Source organism: Pelodiscus sinensis, chromosome 17 (assembly GCF_052426305.1).
Source record: "Pelodiscus sinensis isolate ZL-2025 chromosome 17, ASM5242630v1, whole genome shotgun sequence".
Classification (NCBI taxonomy): Eukaryota; Metazoa; Chordata; order Testudines; family Trionychidae; genus Pelodiscus; species Pelodiscus sinensis.
In genome coordinates this window covers 33,257,138-33,282,329 of record NC_143068.1, presented here as the reverse complement: position 1 = coordinate 33,282,329, position 25,192 = coordinate 33,257,138, and the positions used below count along the sequence as shown (strand labels likewise).

General features: G+C 43.8%; 1 protein-coding gene across 2 annotated transcripts in view; it reads left to right on the top strand.

The window, feature by feature from the left end:
- The window catches only part of RAD21L1 (RAD21 cohesin complex component like 1), a 60,364-nt gene extending 38,834 nt beyond the window's left edge, over positions 1–21,530 (top strand). For both annotated transcript variants that reach the window (XM_075900900.2, XM_075900899.2), the window contains exons 9-13: positions 3,720–3,940; positions 10,567–10,669; positions 11,681–11,820; positions 14,118–14,195; positions 20,229–21,530. In XM_075900900.2, coding sequence (XP_075757015.2) covers positions 3,720–3,940; positions 10,567–10,669; positions 11,681–11,820; positions 14,118–14,195; positions 20,229–20,417 — 731 coding nt within the window. In that variant the 3' untranslated portion in view covers positions 20,418–21,530. The remainder of the gene's footprint in view (positions 1–3,719; positions 3,941–10,566; positions 10,670–11,680; positions 11,821–14,117; positions 14,196–20,228) is intronic.
- Positions 21,531–25,192: the final 3,662 nt, after the last annotated feature.

Genomic DNA, 25,192 nt, shown 5'->3' with positions numbered 1-25,192 from the left:
GCTGAGCGACGGAGGGAGTCAACTACGGGGCGAGACCAAGGAACAGGTCATCTGTGCCCCAGAGAAAAAGCCAGGGCCTGGACAGAGAAAGCCCAAAGCCTAACTTGCCATCGCTGTGGGCAAAAAGGCCACAAGAGGGCTCAGTGCACCAGGTCCCAGGACCAGGGACCTTCCAGGGTTAACTGGCTGGGGCGGGAGGAAGGGCAGGCTGCCCCAGAGGCAGGGGCTGGCAGGCAAACCTCAGCTCAGAGAGAGGGGAAGGATGCTCAGTGCACCTGCCCTGGGAGGTCTGATTCTCAGGAGGCGGATTTCTCCGTGTACCGGGTGGGGGCAGGACGGCCCTTGCGGAGCGAGTGCCTCATACCTCTGGAGGTGGATGGTAGGAAGGTGACGGGCTTCTGGGACACAGGGGCGGAGGTGACGCTGGCCAGATCCAACATAGTGGCCCCAGACTGGATACTACCCCACACCCAGCTGACCCTGAAGGGCATAGACGGGTCCCTGTTTAAGGTGCCTGAAACCCGGGTGCATCTGAAATGGGGGGCGAAGGAAGGCCTCAAGGAAGTGGGGGTGCACCCGCACTTGCCCACCAAGGTGCTGATGGGGAATGACCTAGAGGAGTGGCCCCATGAATCCCAGCGGGCTCTAGTCACTACCCGGAGCCAGAGCCAGCGGGGGGCTGACAACGTGGGTCCAGGGAAGGACTCCTGGCAGCGTCCTCAGGGTCCCATCCCAGTGGACACGGGGTCCAGCCAGGCTGGGACTCCGGTCCTAGGCAAAGGTGGGGAACAGGTCCCGATCCCTGCCTCAGCAGCTGAATTCCAGGCTGAGGTGCAGGCAGACCCCTCCTTGCAGAGGCTGAGGGACCAGGCTGGCCTCCGTGCAGCTCAGCCCAGGGGGAGAGGTGGCCAGGAGAGATTCCTGCGGGAGCGTGGACTCCTGTTCCGGGAATGGCTTCCCCCCAGGAAGGTGAGGGCATGGGGGGTCCAGCGGCAGCTGGTCGTCCCCCGAACGTATCGCCTCAAGCTGCTGTATTTGGCCCACGACGTCCCCGTTGGGGGCCACCGGGGGATCCGGAGCACCCGTCTGAGGCTGCTCCAGCACTTCTATTGGCCAGGAATCTTTACAGCCGTGCAGCGGTACTGCCGGTCCTGTGACTCCTGCCAGAGGGGCGGGAAGGCCCAAGACAGTAGGAAAGCGGCTTGGGGGTCTCTACCCCAGATAGAGGACCCTCTGGGCTTGCTGAGAGAGTTATGGGAGGGGAAGACCTCCCTGGATGGAGCATCGGGGGTGGAAGCCGCCCTGGCTGTCCAGAGAAGGCTCACTGGGCTCATGGCCCCGGCCCGAGAGACCCTGGCCAGGGATCAAGGCCAGTGGAAGGGTGGGTGTGACCCCCCCAAGGACAGGCCTGTGCCAGTCGCCCTGGAGTGGGGTGGCGAGTGGACAGAGGGAAGCCAACTCATGTGGGTCCTCGCCACTGCCGGCCCGAGTCAAGGGGAGCACCCATGTCCCCAGGGCGGGTTCCCACGCAGAGGACCCGAACTTCCCTAGGTCACGAGCGGCGTGACCCTGCTCAGTTCGCTCTCGGAGGGGGGAGAACAAAGTGTGACGGCGCGTTGGGGGTCCCCCGTCTCCTGCACCCCGAAATGCCACAAACAGACTGCACCAGCCGGTGGAATAGAGGAAGTTTATTGCCTCTCCAGGATACAGCACAGCACAGATGTAAGCTGGTCACAGAGCTGGGCTAGGATGCCTCAGGCCCCCTTGAGATGGGGGAGACTGGGCCCCTAAACTCCAGCCCCTTTCCCTAGGCTGTCTCCTCCATGCTCCCAGACAGCCACCAACTAACTAACTCTCTTCCAGCCCTGCCCCCCAGCCAGGGCAGCATTCCACCTTCCTTTGTTCCTCTCCATGGGGGGTGTCTGGTTCAACAAGTTTGGCATTACCTTTGCATAGTGAGGTTTTCCCTGCTGGGTCTTGCTCCAGACAGCAGGGGTCACCACAGCCCAGCAAGTACCCCCACTACGTCACAAGGAGGTTTTGGAACAAATAGAAAAACTTAATGTTAACAAATCTCCGGGACCGGATGGCATTCATCCAAGGGTTCTAAAAGAACTTAAATGGGAAATTGCTGAGCTATTATCTGTGGTTTGTAACCTATCCTTTAAATCAGCTTCCGTACCTAATGACTGGAAGGTAGCCAATGTGACACCAATATTTAAAAAGGGCTCTAGAGGCGATCCTGGCAATTACAGACCGGTAAGTCTAACTTCAGTACCGAGCAAATTGGTAAAAACAATAGTAAAGAATAAAATTGTGAAGCATGTAGAAGACCATAATTTGTTGGACAAAAGTCAACATGGCTTCTGTAAAGGGAAATCCTGTCTTACTAATCTGTTAGAGTTCTTTGAAGGGGTTAACAAACATGCGGACAAGGGGGATCCAGTAGATGTAGTATACTTGGATTTTCAGAAAGCCTTTGACAAGGTCCCTCACCAAAGGCTCTTGTGTAAATTACATGGCCATGGGATAAGAGGGAAGGTCCTTTCTTGGATTGAGAACTGGTTAAAACATAGGGACTAAATGGTAAACTTTCAGATTGGAGAGGGGTAACTAGTGGTGTACCCCAAGAGTCAGTCCTGGGACCAATCCTTTTCAACTTATTCATAAATGATCTGGAGAAAGGGGTAAGCAATGAGGTAGTAAAGTTTGCAGATGATACAAAACTGTTTAGGATAGTCAAGACAGAAGCAGACTGTGAGGGACTCCAAGAAGATCTCACCAAACTGAGTGGGCAACAAAATGGCAAATGAAATTTAATGTGGATAAGTGTAAAGTAATGCACATCGGGAGAAATAACCCCAACTAGACGTACAGTATGATGGGGGCTAATTTGGCTACGACAAATCAGGAAAGAGATCTTGGAGTTATCGTGGACAGTTCTCTGAAAACTTCCACGCGGTGTGCAGCAGTGGTCAAAAAGGCAAATAGGATGCTAGGAATTATTAGGAAAGGGATAGAAAATAAGACCCAGAATATCTTACTGCCCCTGTATAAAACTATGGTACACACACATCTTGAATACTGTGTACAGATGTGGTGGTCTCACCTCAAAAAAGATATTTTGGCCCTGGAAAGGGTTCAGAAAAGGGCAACTAAAATGATTAGGGGTTTGGAATGGGTCCCATATGAGGAGAGGTTAAAGAGACTGGGACTTTTCAGTTTAGAAAAGAGGAGACTGAGGGGGGATATGATAGAGGTCTATAAAATCATGAGTGGTGTGGAGAGGGCCGATAAAGAAAAGTTATTTATTAGTTCCCTAAATAGAAGAACTAGAGGACACCAAATGAAATTAATGGGGAGCAGGTTTAAAACTAATAAAAGAAAGTTCTTCTTCACACAGCGTGTAGTCAACCTGTGGAACTCCTTGCCAGAGGAGGCTGTGAAGGCTAGGACTATAATAGAGTTTAAAGAGAAGCTAGATAATTTCATGGAGGTTAGGTCCATAAAAGGCTATTAGCCAGGGGATAAAATGGTGTCCTTGGCCTCTGTTTGTCAGAGGCTGGAGAGGGATGGCAGGAGACAAATTGCTTGATCATTGTCTTCGGTCCATCCTCTCTGGGGTACCTGGTGCTGGCCACTGTCGGTAGACAGGATACTGGGCTAGATGGACCTTTGGTCTGACCCAGTACGGCCGTTCTTATGTTCTTATGCCATAGGGAGAAGCAGCTTTAAAAGGAAGAGGAAGTTGGTTGTTGATGTAGAGAAGGAGCTCAGCAGCAGTACTATTTACGAACAGCTTAACAACTACGAGGATACTCTTACTAAGTTGGATCTTGCACCCCCCACAAGAAAGTTGATGATGTGGGAGAAGTCAGGAGGAGTGGATAAACTTCTATCCCGTACTACACAGCCTTTGATTAATGCTGAGCTGCAAATGGTAAAGGTTATGTCTTTGTATGCTGTTCCAGCATTAGCATTTAAGTGATGGGATTGTTGCATATTTAGGTTCTTATTATCAGAGAAGGTCTTTAATTTTGCAAGCTTAATTATGTGTGCACAGGTAACTGTGTGTCCAGTAAACTGCAGGTGCAAATGTTAATAATTGAACATTATCTAATTGTACAGAAAAATCAGGTAGTTAGATATCTGATGACTATATTTGTATCCACTGGTATTTACTTCTATCAGTACAGAAAAGTACTACAGTACACTTCTATTCCCTACAACAAAGAAAAGACAATAAATTTTCTAACCTGCTCCATACCACTGGCTACAACAGCAATTGCCTCAACCCACCGGATAATATTCTTAACCTCTCCAGCTACAAACTCAATCCAGCAGAAGATTCTGTCTTGTCCCGGGGTCTCTCTTTCTGCCCCATGTCCCCCACAAACTGGATACAATTTTGTGGTGACCTTGAAGCTTTTTTCGCCGCCTCCGCCTCAGAGAATATTTCCAAACCAACAATGAACATCAATCTAACCTACCAGATCCCCCCTATCAACACCAAAGGAAAAATAATTCTATATGGACTCCCCCTGACGGTCGGAATTACAATCTGGATTTCTATATACACAGCTTCCGCAACAACGCACAGACTAACATTATTCGCAAATGACAACAAGCGACACACAATCTTAGCCGCGCTGAACACCATGCCATCCAGAGTCTCAAAAACAACCTGGACTTTATAATCAAACCAGCTGACAAAGGAGGTGCTGTGGTCATTATGAATAAGGCCGACTATAAACAGGAGGCAACCAGACAACTCTCGAATACCACATTTTACAAACCTCTCCCCTCTGATCCCACCTTGGAATACCAAAAGAAACTACACTGTCTCCTTAAAATCCTCCCCACAGCTACTCGGGAACAAATCCACACAGAATCACCTTTTGACCCCTGACCAGGATTGTTCTATCTACTTCCCAAGATCCTTAAACCTGGGCACCCCAGACATCCCATCATCTCTGGTATTGGCACGCTCACGACTGGTCTATCCAGCTATGTAGACTCTCTTCTCAAACCCTTCGCAACCAATACCCCCAGCTATCTCCGAGACACTACTGCCTTCCTAAGGAAACTACAAAACATCGATAACCTCCCCAATAACACCATCCTTGCCACCATGGATGTAGAAGCTCTATATACCAACATCCCACATGAAGGCGGATTACAAGCCATTAGAAACACTATCCCAGAGGACACTACTGCCACCCTGATAGCAGACCTATGTAACTTTGTTCTCACCCACAATTATTTCCAGTTTGAGAACAACTTATACCTCCAGATCAGCGGCACAGCCATGGGTACACGCATGGCCCCACAGTATGCTAACATCTTTATGGCTGACCTAGAACAACGTTTCCTCAACTCCCGTCACTTTTCACCCCTTCTCTACCTACGGTACATCGATGACATCTTTATGATCTGGACGCATGGCCAAGAAACACTGGAGATATTCCACAGAGATTTCAACAACCTACACCCCACCATCAACCTCAGCCTGAACCATTCTACACGAGAGATCCACTTCCTGGACACCACAGTACAAATCAACAATGGAAAATTAGACACCACTCTCTACAGAAAACCCACCGACTCATACAGTTACCTACATGCTTCCAGCTCCCATCCAGAACACACCACACGATCCATTGTCTATAGCCAAGCCCTTCGATACAACCACATCTGCTCTAATCCCACTGACAGAGACCAGAAGCTTCAGGATCTCTACCAAGCATTTATAAACCTCAACTACCCACCCGGAGAAATAAAAAAGCAAATTGAAAGAGCCAGACGAATACCTAGAAACCATCTACTTCAAGACAGACCCAAGAAAACCAACAATAGAACACCACTTGTCATCACCTACAACCCCCAACTTAAACCTGTCCAACACATTATCAATAAACTACAGCCTATACTGGAACAGGATACCATACTCCAAGAGGCTCTGGGAGACAGACCCATAGTCTCCTATAGACAACCACCTAACCTCAAGATGATTCTTACCAACCACCACAGGACATACCACACTAATACCAACCCTGGTACTTTCCCTTGCAACAAACCCCGTTGCCAGCTTTGTCCACATATTCATTCTGCTGATACCATTATTGGACCTAACCAAGTGAGTTATAAGATCAAGAACACATATTCCTGCGCATCCAGAAATATAATCTCTGCTATCATGTGCTGAAAGTGTCCGTCTGCTATGTACATTGGACAAACATCTCAGACACTTCGCCAAAGGATTAATGCCCACAAAACAGATATCAGACAAGATCACAAAGAAAAAACAGTTTCTTGCCATTTTAACCCAGAAAGGACACTCTCTCAATGACTTAACCACCTGCATTCTGCTACAAAGACCTTTTACATCTGCACTTGAAAGGGAATCCTCTGAACTGTCATTCATGTTAAAATTCGACACTCTCCAAAAAGGAATGAACAAACACTCTAACTATCTTACCCATTACCAAGATAGCTTCCCCAATTATCACCTCTAATACCATTAACTCACAAACATCCCACTCTCCCCACCTCTAATATAATCAATTCACAGACACTTACCTTCCTTCCTTCCCCCCAGCCCCTGCATCCCCCTCCTGTTCTGAAATGTGATTTGTCCTTTTCATATGTGTTCATTTTTTTTAATTGTATCCTTTGGTATATATGGTTGTGACTATTTTCTTCCACTATTTGATCTGAGGAAGTGGGTCTGGCCCACGAAAGCTCATCATCTAATAAACCATCTTGTTAGTCTTTAAAGTGCTACATTGTCCTGCATTTTGCTTCAGCTACCCCAGACTAACACGGCTACATTTCTATCACTACAGTACAGAAAAGTAAGCCATATTTAGAAACCACATCGTTAATTTTCAAAATTCCAAAAATCAGTAGAAGAGGGCATCGAAATGTGAGAGTATATTTTGAGATTTCACATCTAGGCATTTTGAGTGCCCACTGGGAAGAGTGGAACATTTTTCTTCTTCTTCTGTTGTATTGCTCTGTAATCAGTACTAGATCTTCTGCAATTGTTGTAAGATTTAAGAGTACTAAAATGCAGGTTGGTCCTTGCTGGTCCAGCACCCTCGGGGCCTGACTGGTCCCGAACAGGGGATTTGCCAGACCAGGGGAGGTCCCTCCTCTCTTGACCCAGACTGCCATCAGGTTAGGGCACCAGCCTGCACCCACTGCTGCCCCAGCCTCTAGGGCACTCTACATGCCGCTGGCCCCACTGCTCCCGGGGCTGGAGCTCCACAGCTGGAACAGGGCTCTGCAGTCACCTGGCTCTGTGGCTTGGGCTGGAGCTCCACAGCTGAAACAGAGCACTGGGAGCAAAGCCACAGCGGCGGCGGGGTCCCGCGCCTCCCCGGCTTTGCCACAGCAAAGCCTCCGAGGCGTGGGACCCCTCCGCCTCCCTGGCTTTGCTCCAGGTGTCCCTGGTCTGCTGGGGACCGTCTCCAGCAGACCAGGGACACCGGGAGCAAAGCCGCAGCGGCGGCGGGATCCCGCGCCTCTGAGGCTTTGCCAGAGCAAAGCCTCAGAGGTGCGGCACCCCGCTGGCAGCCCAGCTGTTCTGTCCCAGGCTTGAGATTCAGCTGCTGCTGAAACTGATCAGTGGCTGATTCCAGGAAGCTGGGGGCAGAGCAATTCTGCCTCCAGCTTCCTGTAGTCAGCCCCTGGTCAGTTTCAGCAGCAGCGGCTGAATCTGGAGCCAGTTCCGACTTACATACAAATTCAACTTAAGAACAAACCTATAGTCCCTATCTTGTACGTATCCCGGGGACTGCCTGTATTCTGATGTCTTTAGGCTACCAAGTAAATACAAATGTAATATGATTTTTGTTTTGTTATTCTAATGTACTTAAGTAGAAATTGTATTCTAAGAAGCCCCAGTTTTGAACAATGAATTCCAAGGGAAAAAATTACTGCCTTTTACATTTGGAAAGACAGATAAGATCAGCTTGAAGAAAAATGTGTGACTTGACATGGTGCTATATTGTTAAGAGCTTTATAGCAGTCTTGTAAGGCAAGAGTGTTTCAGAGAAATGGTGTTAAAATTGTTTGACATATCTATGGATTTATCCAGTTTTACTGAACTTACTGTCATTTCATTAATTTTAGTTTCTGAAACTAAATGGAAATAGTGCCAGCCAGCTAATCAGATTTGTTTGCGTGTGTTTGTTTAAAAACCAAACTTCACCTGGTTACAAGTAGAACATATTTTGAAAAAACCCAAAACTGTTCTTTAAACTCTTTTCTGGAGCACACAAATCATTTATCTAACCCAGTCAGGATTCAGCTATTCAGTCATGGCACAGTGAACAGTTGTCACTATCTCAGTCCATCAACTGTTAGACAAAAGACTTTAGTCTTTCAGTACCATGGAAATAAAGTAATTGGAACAGAACATTATCACAAGAAGATTTCTGGCAGATAACTGTTGAAGCAAAGCAGAAGGTAGAAGTATGTTGTGAATCCTCAACAACAGTTTGTATGTTTAAACGAGCAGCCTGTGGTATAACTAAGTTTATATTTTTATTTCAAATGTTTGTTTTGCCCTTTTATTTACCGTTTTAGAGGAAGGCAATTGAAATCATGGGGGCTATTTGTATAAACTATAATTATTAATACTTTCAAAGCAGTGCTGGGGATTTAGCTATATCAAAATTTCAACCTGTGGTTTTAATATTTCACTTGAATTAAAAACTTTCATTTGTTAATTGCAATAAAACACGGTACTACACCTTTTTTTGATAATACCGTCCTTACTAGTGTGCCATTGATGTAAAACTTATCTCTGTATCCAGCTATGTCTATATTTAAGGATGTTAAAATGCGGGGTGGGGAATGTTGTTGTTGTTGTTTTTGATAAATGTGTAACCGCTGAATTTTTCAGTGCTTACATGTTTACACCCTCAGGCAAAGCAACACATTTTACTGACTTTCAGCATCAAATTTCTGTATCAAAGTATCCCAGGTTCTTATGGCTCTGCGCTGAGCTCCTCTAATAGCCCTGGTCTTGAGCTGTCCAAACTCAGCTTCCAGGCACCATGGTCCAGCCCTGAGTGAAGTTTTCACCCCTCCCTTTGCAAATATTATGAAGGGTACAGCACGCAGCCATAACCGTAGGGATGTTATCGTCCAGGTCCAGATTCCAATATAAATAACACGAGTGGGCTTTCAAATGGCCAAAAGCACACTCCACGCTTCCATTTTGCGCCTGCTCAGCCTATTATGGAACCACTCCTTGCTGTCATCAAGTTGTCAAGGCTCCCTGTGTAAGGCTTTATGAGCCACCCCATTAAGGAGTGGGCAGGATTTCCAAGGGTCACTGTGGGTATTTCCACTTCCTTCACAGTGATCTTCTGATCAGTGAAGAAGGTTCCTGCTTGCAGCTTCTGAACAGGCCAGTGCTCTGAAAGATGCAAACGTCATGCACCTTTCCGGACCAGCCAGCGTTCATGTCTGTGAAATGCCCGTGGTGATCCACAAACGTCTGCAGAACTATGGAGAAATACACCTTGCAGTTAATGTATTTGGCGGCTAGGTGGTCTGATGCCACAACTGGAATGTGTCTGCCATCTATCACACCACTGCTGATTGGGAAGCCCATCTGAGCAAAGCCACCCACAATGTCACACACGTTGCCCAGGGTCACAGTGTTTTGGAGCAGGATGCAATTGATGGCCCTGCACAGCTCCATCAGCATGGATCCAAGTATCAATTTTCCCACTCCAAACTAATTAGTGACTGAGCAAAAGCTGTCTGGAGTAGCCAGCTTCCACAGTGCGATTGCTACATGCTTCTCCACTGTAGGGCAGCTCTCATTCATATGTCCTTGCACCACAGGTTGGGGGCGAGCTCAGCGCACAGTCCCAGGAAAGTTCTGCAGCCATTGCTCATCATCCCAGGTTTGCATGACAATGTGATTCCCATCATTTAATGCTTGTTTCCCGAGCCCAAAAGTGGCATTCCACTGTGGTCAGCACCTCCGTGAATGCCACAAGAAATCTCATGTACGAATGCTGCACGGACTCCTCCTCATCCCTTTGCAGCTTCAGGAATAACTTGATTGCCATTCGTGACATGTTAGTGAGACCTATCAGAACTTTCAGCAACAGCTGTGGATTCATTCCTGCAGATGGAAGAGACAGAGTGCGCAACACTGAAGCCATTGAAAGATGGTGCCAAATGCAGATAGAGGCATAGGGGTTGCTAGGATGTGAAGTGATGCACCACAGGACATGTGGACAGGACCCAGGATGCCCTGCACCCGTCCCCCCATCCCCCATCTTCCTACAAACCTCCATGGCAAAAGAGGAAAAAGTGCTGGAACTGCCAGCGCTTTGCATCTGCCAGTGTAGACATAGCCTAGAATCTCTGCAAAATTTCTTAACAGGGACTGAATCAATGTCTCTAAGTTCTGGATCAAAGGAATTAATATAGAGTAATGATCCATTTCTTTGTATTTTCTATTGTGTTATGTTGCTAGTTATTAATCTAAATTTACCTTCTGGAAATATGTAAAAGATATATGTTTTGTTTTTATAGTTGTTTACAAATTGCTTTAAATATCATGGCTTTAAGAGTGGAAGAAAAGGTATGCAGATGGAGTCTGACCCTGAAGAAACAAGAAAAGAGACCGAGACTACAGGTGAGGTTTTATACTTTGTTTGTCCTAACTGATACTATCTAACAAAGAGAAAATATTTTTAAAAGAACTTACACACTTTATTTAGCATTTCAGACAAACCAGATTTGATGTGCATCCCTATACAAACCAGAAAGGCAAGAAAGTGTAAAGCTTAAGAAAACTGGTTACCCACTTGACCCAATTTGTTATAATAATTATAGAGAAGAAATACATATTTTGCTTTTGTAAATACTTTGTCCTGTTGAGAGACGGTGTGAGACATGTGCAGTCGGTTCCCCTTCACAGTGGGCTATTGGCCGTTTTGACAGTTTTGAGCACGTTAGTGATGTTTTACCATTGTTTTTAAAAATGTCTTGTCTTGTGCTCCCGCTCCATATATTGGAACATACACATTAATCCACCTCTGTATGATACTATTAAGTCTATTTACAAACAAACAAGCAAAAGGAAGTGAGGACAGAAGCATTTGCAGACCATAGACCAGCTCTCTCAGCACATACAGCCATCCCTATTCTTTTTGGCACTAGTATATCTTGGATTAGTTTCAGTCCTGCCATAAATAAGTGCAGAGAAGACTATATAAAATGCATCTTTTATTCCAGTGCTGAAATAAAAGATTTCTCTCTCTTTAATTTGAGATTGTGATTAGCACTTTACTATTGAGTAGAAGAATATGAAGTGGTTACTTGAATTTCACTATAGGATCTCTTGAGAGAGCTATGCATGCAGTGGAAAACAATGTTTATTCCATGATAAATAAATCTGTTTTTTCATTAGTCATTTATTTTGTAAAGTTTGCACCACTTTCCTGCAAGCGAAAGACTGGTTTTTTAATGCTTCCAAGAAAACTCTTCCACTGGTTCTTTTTATCCCAAGATACCATTGAGTATGCAGCTCCTCCAGTTAGCACTCATTTTGATCCTTATCCTCTGTGATTGTTAGGTGTTAATAGTGGTTGATTTTTGAGATTCAATGTAATTTCATTTTAAACTTTGCTTTTTGTTAATATAGAGATGTTGATAACAGAAGAGTTAAGTTACCCGCAAGAGTCAATTCATACAGAAACTGAGAGATCTATTACCGATGATTCAATTGTGTTGGCAGCAGCCAGTGGCAGATCTGTGGATTCTAATAAAATTGATGAAGCTATAGTAAGCTCTTTTAATAAATGTAAATGAACCAATGCATGTATTTATTTGGTCACACTTCATATTTTCATTTACAAATAGTTAATGAATAATTCATAAATGTTACATTGCAGACATGAGAAGCTTTTGTTATAAAGATGTTTTACGTACACCAGTATAATATCTTACAGATGATTATAAGCCATGGTTATATATAAACTTGTTGGATGCCATACTGTTTTATTAACCATTTATTAAAATATCCATTCACTTATTAATCCTGTATAAACTACTAGAAGGTGAGGTCCGTCATTAACCAGGCAGTCATTTTTCATAGATTACTCTTATAGGAAATGCATCTGACGAAGTGGGTCTTTGCCCACGAAAGCTTATGCTCCAACACTTCGGTTAGTCTATAAGGTGCCACAGGACTCCTCGCCACTCTTATGGGAAAGTTCAAGAAATCAAATATATGTCTCAGAATTTTTTATTAATGTACTTATTTGCAAAAGGGAAGTAAAAGAACAGCCTGAAATTTCAACTTCAAACATTATTCATTTTATTGAATAATTACCATACATAGTAAATTTGAATCAGAAACTCGTATAGCTTCCATTATTCTTTCCATAACTAATTTGAATTATTTTGTGATTTGTAACAGTAAAAATTTTCTTTGCACTAAAATGACAGTTGAATAGGCGACTCAATTTTAATTTTGTTAGCAAATATTTTTATGAACTGTAATCATTCATGACTTTTTTCAGATGAAAAACAGAAATAATTATTTAAACTATTTACCCAGCATATTCTGGTATAAAAAGTAGTGCATTAAGCTAATTTAAGTGGCGGGATTGTTTATGCAAAATTTGGTATCTATAGCTAATCCCGAAGTATGCCTTTATTTTACACAAACAAATCCACAAACAAACTCTTCAAAATATATAATAGATTTATAAATTGAACCTAATTATTATTTATGTGTGCTGAAAAAAATACATGCTATGGCCATTCTTATCAAAGATAGGATTTCAGATCTCCCTGGTGTTTAATAACATCACCCTGGACATGATAAAGTCCTTTAGAGTCCTAAGCAAAGGTAGAAAGTGCCTTGGTTTTGTTATAATTCTGCTGTAATGTAGAGTTCATTTTTATACCAATGTGGTGGATCCCACAGTACATTTTTCTCCTTTTTAAACCATGCTGTAGTGCAGGGCATAAGGGTGTAGAGTGGCTGTCCTCTGGGTCCTTTGTGCACCACCGAGGTAGACTCTGAACAGTAGGTGAAGGTTGGGAAAAAACTGAGGTGGAGTCTTTGCATACACACTGACCATGAATCTGGCCGGTGAGATTTTCCAGTGGTGATTGTGGAGGCATTGCAATCACGCTTGCAGAACACAAGTCTGTACTTTGCCCATAAGGATGGGAAAATTAGTTACTGTAAAAGTTCTGAGATATTTGACTGGTAGTAGTACATACTCCTTTCTATATGGAGAGGATAAAACCAATAAAATAATATCCCTGCAAAATTTCAAATAAAAATGAATAGATGTTTATTTTAAAATGTTGAATGTGTGTTTGTCAAGTAGGTGTCAAAATTTGTACAAATATGAAACTCTGTTATTTTACTCAGGGCCCCTGTGTATTCCATCTTTCCAGCATTATGGAATTTGCCTTGAATTAACTCCTTGCTCCAGTATATAAGCTTTCATTAAAAATGTTTATGACTTTGATGTTTGTGAATAAAACCTTAAAAACTTGCACCAAGTTTAAACTTGAATCTGCAGCAGCCTGAAACAGTAGCTCAGAGTGGTGTGAAGTGTCCTATTCATCTTCTTAATAGGTCATTAATTCCAAAATGTAAAGATTGGCCTATGAACAGCAGCAAAATAGGTTCTGATATTCTTATTCACACTAATAAGCACCTTACTGTGCAAATAGCCCCATTGAAGTCAGTGTGGCCACTAGCACAGTAAATAAAATGCGGTTAAATAAGAGTTGATCCTATCTAAATTTATCTAGCTGACACTGTGATCACAAAATTCCGTGCTGCCAAGTATGATTTGAAAGGTGCCAAAAGCCCCAACTATCCCCTATACAGCTAAACACACTTGATACATATCTAATGTGATCAGGCACTGTCAAAATAAATAACACATGGGCTACATAAAAAAAAATCAGTCTTAAAAAGTAAAGTTTACCAAGTAGGGTGATAACTAACTGTTAATATTGGATGAGTGAGCTATAATACTTGTCCCATTTTTAACATTTTGGCATATGATTTTATATGTTATGTCTAATGTTTGTATTAATCTGCCCTATAGGAGCTGGTTAAAAATGATCAAGACAGTGAAGAAAGAAGGTTGCGCAAAAGAACTCTTAAAATATTGAACACATTACGGGTATGATGTTGGATTCAGCCATTAGATGCTTTTTAAAGCAATTATTGACTTGAACCATAACACATAATTTACAACCATCTGCTATTTGATGATGATACATAACATATGCTACTTGTCTGTCAGAATGATACAACCACATTTTATTGTGTGTTTACATGGATATGCCCAGGCTTCAAAAAGCTTTGTATAGTGGCAAATCCTGCCGAACTTCGGGAATTTTTGGAATTTTCTAATTTTTGAGTACTTGATTTTTCATTTTTAAGTTTGTTTTAACACTAGATTATGATTTTGGTGGTGGTGGGTTTGGTAGCACTGCCTATTATTATTAAGGTTGTCAGATACTTCCCATTATAACGCCCTATTTTCAATTGCTTATAACTTTGTCAAATGTTGCCTAACTTCAATTGTTTAAGCTAAAGTTTCACATATTAGGTATCTCTATCAGGCTATTTTTTTTAAATTTCAGCCCAAATTGTTCAGCCATTTCTCAGAATGATGCTAGGGAAACATACATTGTTTTGCACATACGTATTAAAAAAAATTCTGTTGACTTTTTTTTTTTTAAAGAAGCTCTTGTACTCACATGCTTTGTAGTAGGAACTTGAAATTTGGCAGGGTTTTTTTGCCTTTGTCAGGGATGTGCCATTTGTCTTCCCTATGAAAATTTGCCCAAACAATCAAATTGTAAGTCTTTGAACAACTGAGGTTGGTTCATCCATGGTAGAGACTTGGTAGAACTTCACAGCTGAACACTCAGAAGATTCTGTGTGAACTGGGCATTCGCCATACCAGGACTAAAGCATGATTTCCCTGAGGTTACAGTTGTGGATGGCTGGGGCCAGGCATCAGAAGTGAGAGCAAGGAGATTGGCGCTCTGCTCTTGATGCCCTTCTGCTCTTCTCCCTCACCCCTACCCTCACCCCTATGCTGGCACCACTGAGGAGGTGACTCTGATTTGAATGTAGAGGGGACAGGAGTCAGATCTGAGAGTGTGCGGGTAGATGACAAGGTGGGTGAGCCTGGGAGGAAGGAGAAACTGGGCTTGGGAGCAGATGGATGAGACCTAGGCTGGGGGATGGCTGGAGAGGGGAGACACTGGGTCTGAGAGATCAGGGTAAAGAATTAATAGTTTTTCTTCAAATGGCTCTGCATATTCCTCACTTATGGGCTTTGTCCCTCCTGGTGGCACCTAGCAGTTGAACCTTCTCCAAGCACTGCCTATTAGAGCGCATGCTCACCCCCTCCTAGCCTGCCCCTTGGTGCTTTCGATGTTCTGAGAGCAAGACCATAAAAGCAGGCACTGCACCCTTTACCATCTCAGTGCCTTCCAACTGCTGCACTAGACAGAAGTGAATCCTTCCAGCCCATTCAGATCCAGGGGTTTTCCTCCTCTGATAGGGCCTTTGATAGCTTTCGTAGAAGTTCTCATTTAAATACACTGCCCACTAAGTGTGGGTCGTAAGGGATAGTTGTAGGTTCAATTCCACAATGTGGCAGAACAGAAGCAGCAGCTGGGATTTAAGAGATGTGCTTTGTGCCCAGCCGCCTTCCTAGCATTTGCATGACCACATGATGTGTCTGAAGTGTCAGGGGGAAGGCTATTCTCCTTCTGCATGTTCCTTTTGCCAGGTTTTCATGCCTCATGTGCACACAGACTGGTAGAATAGACTTCAGGTGCTTCTGCTTATGGGAGCTTTAGCTCCTAAATCCTCTGGTTTCAGATGGTCATCAAAGCTAAGCCTAAGAGATCAGATTCAGCTCCTGTGGCTTCCTCCAGCATGATTAAGCTGCATAAAGGTTCCCAGGACATTGGGATCTTCAGTGGTTCTGACTTTAGATTCTTTTGTTAAAGCTTTCAAGGCTTCGAAGACACCATTAGTGGAAAAAGGCCATCTGCCTTCTAAGGATCCTGTAGGCACTTGATTGGCTCCAACTTCTGTGCTGAGGAAGAAGGCAAGGAATAACGGTGTTAGCAATGCCAGATTCTGTACCTTAGATTTATCAGCTCCATCCAACTCTGACATGGCCTTTGTATTTCCGACTCTGAAACCCTATTTGGTTCCAGGTTCAACTTCAGTGTTGAATCCTGGGACTCACGTCTGTAGGACAGGCTCCATCCTCTGCTTTGGTTCAGGGATCATCCTCAGACCTGAAGAGGACTTTCACTGTGGTGTTTGATGTGCACAAAAAATGAGTAACGTTAGTTCGAACCAAGGGGGTTGGTTCGAACTAACGCGTCCCGGCGCGCTCTTTCACTTTCGAAACAGCTGTTGATCGGAGTAACGCGCCGGCGAGATCATGCTAATGAAGTGCGGGATATTTAAATCCCCGCTTCATTGACTATTTCGAATGCCTACATTTGCATCCCTAGTTCGAACTAGGGTGCAAGAGTAGACATACCCTTAGAGACTAAATGTAGAGAAGGACAGAAAGAATCAAGACACTTGATTTATTTCAGTTCATGTCTCCTCAACCTGGGTTCTCTCTCTCCTTTGCTGCTTCTCCTGTGGTGTGCTTCCAGATGCCATCTGTGGAAGAGACTGGAAGCCCTAGTCATTCTCCTTATGGCTGGAGAAGGTGATGTTTCATCTGCTAAGAATCTAATGCCTTAGTAATCCTTGAACATGGTTGCACGAGATCCATTGACAGCTCAGGCAGTGGTGCACTATCAGAAGAGAAGGATGAGGAACAAGAACAAATCGATAGACTTTGATGTCAGCTGTGGCGCAAATAGGCATAGTTTCTGCTGCTTCTCCTCCTGAGGAGACTTTTCAATTCTGTGACCTGGTGAATTGTATGGCATCCACACTGAACCTGACTGAAGTGGCTGAGGAGGAAACCTCATCTCTGGTATTTGACATTCTAGGGACTACCTAGAAATAGAATTTTGCCAGTTTTGGATGGTCTTTTACAGCTTGCTAAGACTGATCAGCTCCTGCCTCCTGTTGGTTTATTTTCAACTACACAGACTAGTTTAGATACCCGAAACTATATTAGATATCCTACTAATTAACTATATTAGTGAGGCATTTTCTTTTTTCCATATACCTCCTGTGCTTAATTCAGTGATTGATGTTAAGTCTACACTACCAAGTTTTGTCAACAAAACTTGGGTCAACACCCAAAAGTCAACACAACAAAAATTGCCAGAGGGCCTTGCTCCCTCTGTTGGCAGATCATGTCCACACTGAGGGCACTATCAGCGACACTGAGAGTAATGCACTGTGGATATGTATCCCAAAATGCAGTGTTGTGGGAAGGCAGAACTGATCCCTGTGCATCTTGGGATTCCCTCCGTTTTTGTTGACTATAAAGAAAGGGGAAAAGAAAAAAGTGTCTCATAGGGGTGGAAGTTTTTTGTCAACAAAATTGGGCATTTTTCCCACAAAAGTTGCATTGCAGTGTGTATGCTCTCACTGTTTTGTCACCAAAAGGCAGTTTTTGGCAACAAAACTTGGTAGTGTAGATATGCCCTAGTAGGTTTGGAACTGCCCAAACCTACTGCATTCCTGCAAACTGAGAGGAAATAAGAGCTTTTTTCTGCCTGTTCCCTGGGTACTGGGATGACTGATTACTAAGCAGTGATGGCCCATTATCAGTTCCATTTATGGGAACAGATGTCTGTGTTTGTTCAAGATTTGCCCGATGACAAAAGATTGCTGTTTTAACAGAGGAACGGAATGTGGCAAAGTATGCTCTCAGTATATTTCTCACGGGCGGTGCATCTAAGAGACTAGGAGAGTATAAGTCTCCCCAGGATATAGCCATGCCGGGGGCAATTGCTGGATATGGCATGGGTCACCTCCCTTTGGAGATTCACCATCCCACTGCCTTTGCACGCTAGGAGCATGAGCACTGGTATTCCCTAGAAGGGAGAGGAAACCTAGTGCCTAGACTGTGACCCTTTCCCTCCCCCCCCCCCCCCCCCCCCCCCCCCCCCCGCCCTGCCACTGTATTCCTGCCGGAGGGGCAGGCAAGGGGAAGAAAGGAGTGAATGGCAATAAGGCCTCAAGGGAAGAGGCAGAGTAAGAGTGGGGTTTTGGGGGGAAAGGGCAGTGTAGGGGCAGGGCCACTGGGTGCTGGTGATTCCCACTTTGAGGGATGTTCTGCTGCTCCTGGAGTCAGCACTTCAGTCAATAGGACTCTGCCTCTCCTCCTGAGTTTGCAGTGCTGCCTATAAACTTGGGAATATGCAGAACAACTCAAAGAAAAAAGGTTACTCCCTTGTATCCAGAGTTCTTTGAGATGAATGCATAGTCACAGTTCCCACTCATCATCTTCTCTTTCTCCAAGCCTTATTATGGTTCTCTGGGTTAACGGTGGAAGCAACCGAGTCGTTAGAGGCAAGACCCCCTTATGAAACATCACTCTCAGAAAGTTCCAAAACACTGGAGGGCAATGGTAGGCAGAGAGATCATATCTGTTCTGGGCATTGTTAAGAGGTGATCTACCTGTAGGCAGCACCAGGAAGTGCAGTGCCCATACATGTGAATATGTAAAGTCACTGGGAAGAGCTCTAGTTACTGTGATGGGATCCCCAGGTTGCAGCATGGAACCATGGGACCGCTGTGCTCTTTGAACTTTCTCCAGCCTGGGCTGTCTCTCACCTCGCCTTGCCAGTGACTAGCAACAAACCCCTCCGGGTGTTATCACTCAGCACAACAGCATGTGAAGCCCTCACACCCAGCTAGATTGCATAAATGCTCCTTGAGCCACTCATGAATCACAGAGAGAGGCACCAACCAGATCCTCCTCCCTCCCCAGCTCCTTGCACTGTACCTCAGGAATACACTGTCTAATGTATTACAGGCAGTCCCCGGGTTATATACAAGATAGGGACTGTAGGTTTGTTCTTAAGTTGAATTTGTATGCAAGTCGGAACTGGTACATATTGTAGGGGAAACTCTAGCCAAACATTTCCCCAGAGCTCAGTTTTATTCTCCCACACCTCACTTCCCTCAGTCCTTTATTCTCAAGCTGAGGTGTCTGCTGAGAAAAGCCGCTCCGCGTTTCCCTGGTCTGCTAGGGGTGGGGGACGCTAGCTTCGCGTCTCCCTGGTCTGCTGGGGGGAAGCAGCTAGTGCGGGGTTGCCTCACCCTCTTTGTAAGTAGGGATCCGATGTAAGTCGGATCCATGTAACCCGAGGACTGCCTGTAATTGGTTCATCACTTCAGCAGTGGAAAGTAGATAGACACAAGTCTTAGCAAACCTGAGCAAAAAAACACCACTGGCAAATATTTCAGGCAAACTCACCGGTAAAGATAAACAGTTAAACAAGTTTATTGACTACAATAGATAGATTTTAAGTGACCTGCAAAAAGTTACAGTTAGCTACCAAAAGAAAAGAAAATACAAACACGCAGTCTAAACTCTCAACTCTATTAGCCTGGGCAGCAACTAGATTAAGCAGTTTTTCTCACCCCCCTGGATACTGTGGTCCTTTAATATATAGGTATGTCCCTTAAACATGGGCCAGTCTTCTCTGTTGGAGTCTTCAGTCTTCTTTTCAGTGTCCTTGTTGTTTGCAGCATAGCTGGGGGCAGGAGAAAGGCCCAGCATGTGTTCTGTTTTTTTATGCCCTCAGTCCCATGTGCTTGGGGAGGACAAATGCGGGGAGGACAAATGCAGGCAGGTCTGGGGGCCTTGCTGAGTCCTCAGGCAGTTCTCCAGCTGTGGCTCCATGCAGGCTCACCATAAACAGAGGCTGCTCTGGGAGATGCTGCTGCTGCGAAGCAGCCCCCTCTCCCTCCAGTGCTGCCTCTGATAGAGGCAGCAGCACGGGGTGGGGGGCAGGCAGCACTGTAGAGCCTGCTGGGCTCCCTCCAGCTCCCTCCCTCCCCCTGCCTCTGATACAGAGGCAGCAAGGGGGGCGGGAAATGTGAATAGTCACCAAGATTAACCAATAAACTTAGGCTTATTGGTTAATCGTTTAGTCGACTACGTGTTGACATCCCTAGTTGAAACACCATGAGATCTAGTTTGATTAGCAGTTAAATGGACCTAACTATATTTTTTTTTTCTTTTTCTATACAGTACATCAGCAAATCAGGAGAAAGTTATGTCAGTTTTCGGGAGCTCTGTAAGAATAATGACCGGAAGCAAGTTGCAGCCAAGTTTTATAGCTTCCTTGTTCTAAAGAAACAGCTGGCTATTGAGCTTACTCAGCGTGCTCCCTATGCTGATATTGTAGCAACTGTGGGTCCAAAGTTCCATACTATCTGAGCGCTAGCACTGACCGTGCATTCAGAGCCATCCGTCCATTCAGACAACTGTGCTCTGAATTTTTGAAAAATTATTTTTTCCATAGAAATATTTGTTAATATTATCAATTGTTAAATATTTTGTACAGTGAAGAACTAAAAATAAGCATTTCACACAAGTAAATTTGGTATTTAATATTAAATGTGTTTAAAAAAACTCGATGAAAATTCAGTAAAACCAGTCTAGAGTTATGACTAATACTATTTTAAAAAATTAAGCCAGAATTGTTTGCACTGGGTATTTTTTCAAAAACACCTTATTACATATTTGATCCAGGTGTCACAGGGTACACGAATAGATTTGACTATTTCCTTTGGCATTGTAAGGTTGTATAAGTGAGATGCAAATGTCCATATGTAATGTCCATGAAAGCCTACTGACCAATGTAAACATTCAGCTTACGTAGATCTTGGAAAACTTACAGCTTTTCATATGCCAGGGTACCGCCTATTTATTTCCTAACTGAAAGGCATGTATATTTAACTTTATTTTTATTGGATAACACCACTTAAGCATATTTTGCTACTTTGTGATGTTACCCTTTAAATGGTCTTAATCAGAAACATGAAAGTCTATTCTAAAATTATAACTTTTTTCTTACAAGGAGAGTTCAAACTTTGTATTTTAAACTCTAGCAATAGATTTTCAAATACTGCTGACAGTGTCTCTTACTCTGAACATTAAAAGTTCCATTTTCTATTATTCTGCTGGTTCTTTAGGGCTTTGTAGAGAAGTTATTCCAGCCTCAAAATATTCACATAACATCAGGAAGACACGTTAAACTAAGAAATATTGCTCAGTATTTTTCTAAAGACTACGTTTAAAAAATCATTCTTTAAATTCTGTTATATTTATGTATAACTAACTCAGTACATTATTATACTTTTCCTTCCTTTTCTCCTAGAATGTTCTGTCATTTCTATTTCAATTTAAATTGGTGATTTCTGCATTGAGAAATTAGTTATCTTATGTATACTGAAATGTGAGATGGTAATGTACATTACAATTTTTTAACAAAGTGCTGATGTATTTTATGTGCAAACCATTGAAATTAAATTAAAAAGTAGAAGCAGCCATCTTTTTATCTTGTTGGTATCATTTGTAAATAGTCAAAACCAATAGATACATATTGGTGCCAGGGTTTGTTTCTTTGATTTAGCCTCTCTTTGGCACCACGGCAAATTATAGGGTTTTAAAAAGTAGTATTTACTCTCTATTTGCAAGAGTAGCCCTAACAGATGATCCACTTTAGGGAAGTATCCTGGAGAAAATGTCTCTCTGTCAGTTGCTTAAAAGTAAGACTGAATGCTAAAGGCTCCTATTCTCCCCATAGGTATCTATTTTTTGTGTAGATTTTATGTAGAAGTGATCTTATTGCCTTTGTTATTAAAATTGTACAATGAGCTGATATGCTCACTCCTAAAATCCGGTGTGCGATTCAGGAAAAGTGCAAGTTACAGATGCCCAGAATGACAGGAAGAAGCTGAAAACAGGGAAGAGCAGAGCTAGTTTGGCATGTATCTAAGCAGATTGCACTGTATGTGTTTTATATTGTACAGGCACCTTGAACTTCCGACATGGGCATACGAGAAATCAAATATTATAAACTTAACTGTACGTCCCAAGGGCTCCAGCTCTGTTCTTTCCTTCTCCCAGTTGGGCTTCTGCCTTCAGGATAGAATTCTGGGGCGCTCTGTTGAATTTACCACTCACTCGGCCGTGTTTCAATTTGAAGAAGAATTCTAATTTGTTTAGCAGTGGCACGGCAACAGACATAAAGATAGACCTTGTCCCGGTGGGCTTATAAGCTAAAAGATGGATACAGAGGAGACAGGCAACCCTGAGAAATTCAGAGGAGGGACTAGCTTCTAGATTTGTTTGTTTTTTTGACATTGCTGGTTTTGGTGTAATGAATTCACAATTTGTAGGCACTGCAGAAGAAGGGAGTTTTAGAGCATGAGCCAAGAAGGGCTTTGGATCAGGTGTAAGGGGCATAATTTAAAGACATATGAGCGGCAGAGATGTTATGGAAGCTAGGATATTTTCAAGATCTTGCATTACTAAGGATGATGTGTGAGAAGGAAAGAAGCCAAAGCCCAGATTAAGTTTATATGGCTGGCATTTTAAAAAATCTCTTTTAAAGTGAGGATATTTGGTTATAGAGTCCACACTACACAGGCAATCTGACCATGACCTTTTTACAGTTGCTTTTCAAAGCAGGACTGTACTTTTAACATTATGCGGGCATAAAGGTGCACTTGCAGTTGCAGAATTAGGGCTCATATTTATATTAAATCTAAGAAATTCTTGAATTGAAATGCGCCTCCACAGGTACAGTTGCTTGCAGCTCCCATTGGCAGCCAATGGGAGCTGCAGGAAGTGGCATGGAGTAGAGAAAGTGAACAAGGAAGTGTTGTTTATTCCTTCATGCAACAAGAATCAAGGGTCACTCCACGAAATTAATAGGCAGCAGGTTTTAAACTAACTGGAAGATGTCTTCACACAATGTACAGTCAACCTGTGGAACTCATTGCCAGGGGATATTGTGAAGGCCAAAAATGTAACAGCGCTCACAAAAGAATTATATACGTTCATGAAGGATAAATCCATCATTAGCTATTAACCAAGATGGTCAGGAATGCAACCACATGTTCTGAACCTTTGACTTCCATAACCTGGGAATGGGTGACAGGGAATGAATCCCTTGATGACTGACTTTTTTCTATTAATTGCCTCTGAAATATCTGGTATCAGCCACTTCAGAAGATAGATTACTAGGCTAGATGGTTGGTCAGTCTTACCTATATTTATTTTAGAGTGTGTGTCTGTCTGTCTGTCTTCTCAAGTACTCCTCCTAAATGGTAAGAGCTAGGACCACCAAATTCAATATACAGCTTCCGCTCATCATAGTTTAAAGCAAGGTCAGTGTTTGGTTGTCCCAGGAAAATGGGAGGTGGTTGGAATGGGATTGTTTCTCAGAAAACCATATAGAAAAGAGTCAGAATCACCAGGCAGGTGAAAGGGACTGGCTGGGGTGCCCCTCCATCTGGAGCCATTCCCACCCTCCCCCCACCACCACCACCAAGTGCCCTGTAAGGAGGGCAATAGGGGCTTCACCCACAACCTCCCCTCCTCCCACATTCATATGGAAACATTTCTGACTCTACCTTTGTCAGAGAACAAGGGGAAAGTGCCCAGTTTGCTGTATTCCTCACTCTGGCTGGGGACCACTGGGGGCAGATGGACCTGGACCTGCCCCAGCCAGGGGACAAATACTCCCCCACCCCCAGCTGTGCCCACTGGAGCTGTAGCAGCCATGGTGAAGTGCTTCTCACCTGGCCCCAACCTACTGCGGTAAGAGAAGGCTGGGTAATCCCAGGCCTGGCCAGAGTTTGCAGGGCCCAAGGCAGCTCTCAGCCAGGGCAGCAAGCGAGCGGGCGCCAGGCAGGGCAGGGCCCTGAAGGCCTGGGGCCCAAGGCAACCGCCTTGCTTACCTTGTCCTAAGGCTGGGCCTGGGTAGTGCTCTCGCCCGGGGCAGCCTGAATACTGAACCCCTCGTCCCCAGCCTGAGCCCAGAGCAATGACACAAATGAAGCTTGGTCATTTTCATTCCATTTTCCAAAAAACAAAAACTGAGTGAAGGAACCAAGCAATGTTGGGTAAATCATCTAGTAAGGAATCACTGGATTTCAATCTAACTAAAACTTTTTTGCTGTCTTAAAGCAGTTTGAAGCAGAATGAGCCTCTGCCTGATAAGTCAAGGATCATATCATTCTGTGTAGTCAGTTATACATCACTGGGTGCCACATACTAGCCATACAGAAAAATGCATGTAGTTTGGTTTTTTAAAAAGGGTTAATTCAAGTAATAGATTGAGCCCAAACTTGGGCCCTAATCCCATAACTGCATCTATGCAGGGAAACTCCGGAACATGTGTGAATACAGTTTCAGGGCTGGGTCCTTAGTACTCCATTATTGGTTACAGGAAACAGTGCTATTTATGTGCAGTGCCAGGAATGGATCCAGGATTTTGAAAAGAGTCAGCAAAGACAGGCATGTTGTTTACCAGGCACTATCATTAAGGTTCAGTCCACCGTGTTGTGTAGGAAAAAATCTCGGGGGTTTAAATATCTCAGTCTCAATTGGTTTTTACGGGCTGAAGGATGGAATACGCCAACCTGGGAGCAAATACTGTTTATTGAAACTGACAAAAAGATTGGTTTGCCATCCCTTTGAGTTACAGGGATGTCTCCCCAAACCAGTTAAATGGATGAGGTTAACTTTATTTCTGAATTTCCTGACATTTCTCAGTTTGGATACTTCCTCCGAGCCCAACCCCATGTTGCTTACCATTGACGCATAACAAGTTACTCGTTTGTGGAATCAGGGCTCAATCTTTAGAGCTCTGCAAATCCACCAATATCTACTTTAAATCCGTGGATGTGGATGCAGATATCCGCAGCTCATTTTTGCGGATACCAGTTTTGCATAAGAATTGCCCTTCCTATTGATTCAATTAGACTACTTGCATGAGTAAAAGTTATTAGAATGAACCATTCGTTGTTACTTAAAAGCTGTTTGCTTGGTGGTTTTTGCCCATGTAACCTCTTAAGATACAAATTAACATAAGGACTAGGGGTCACCAAATGAAATGAATAGGTAACAGATTTAAAACAAAAGGAAGTTTTTCTTCAGGCAGCGAAGGGTTCAAAAAAGAACTAGATAAGTGTATGGAG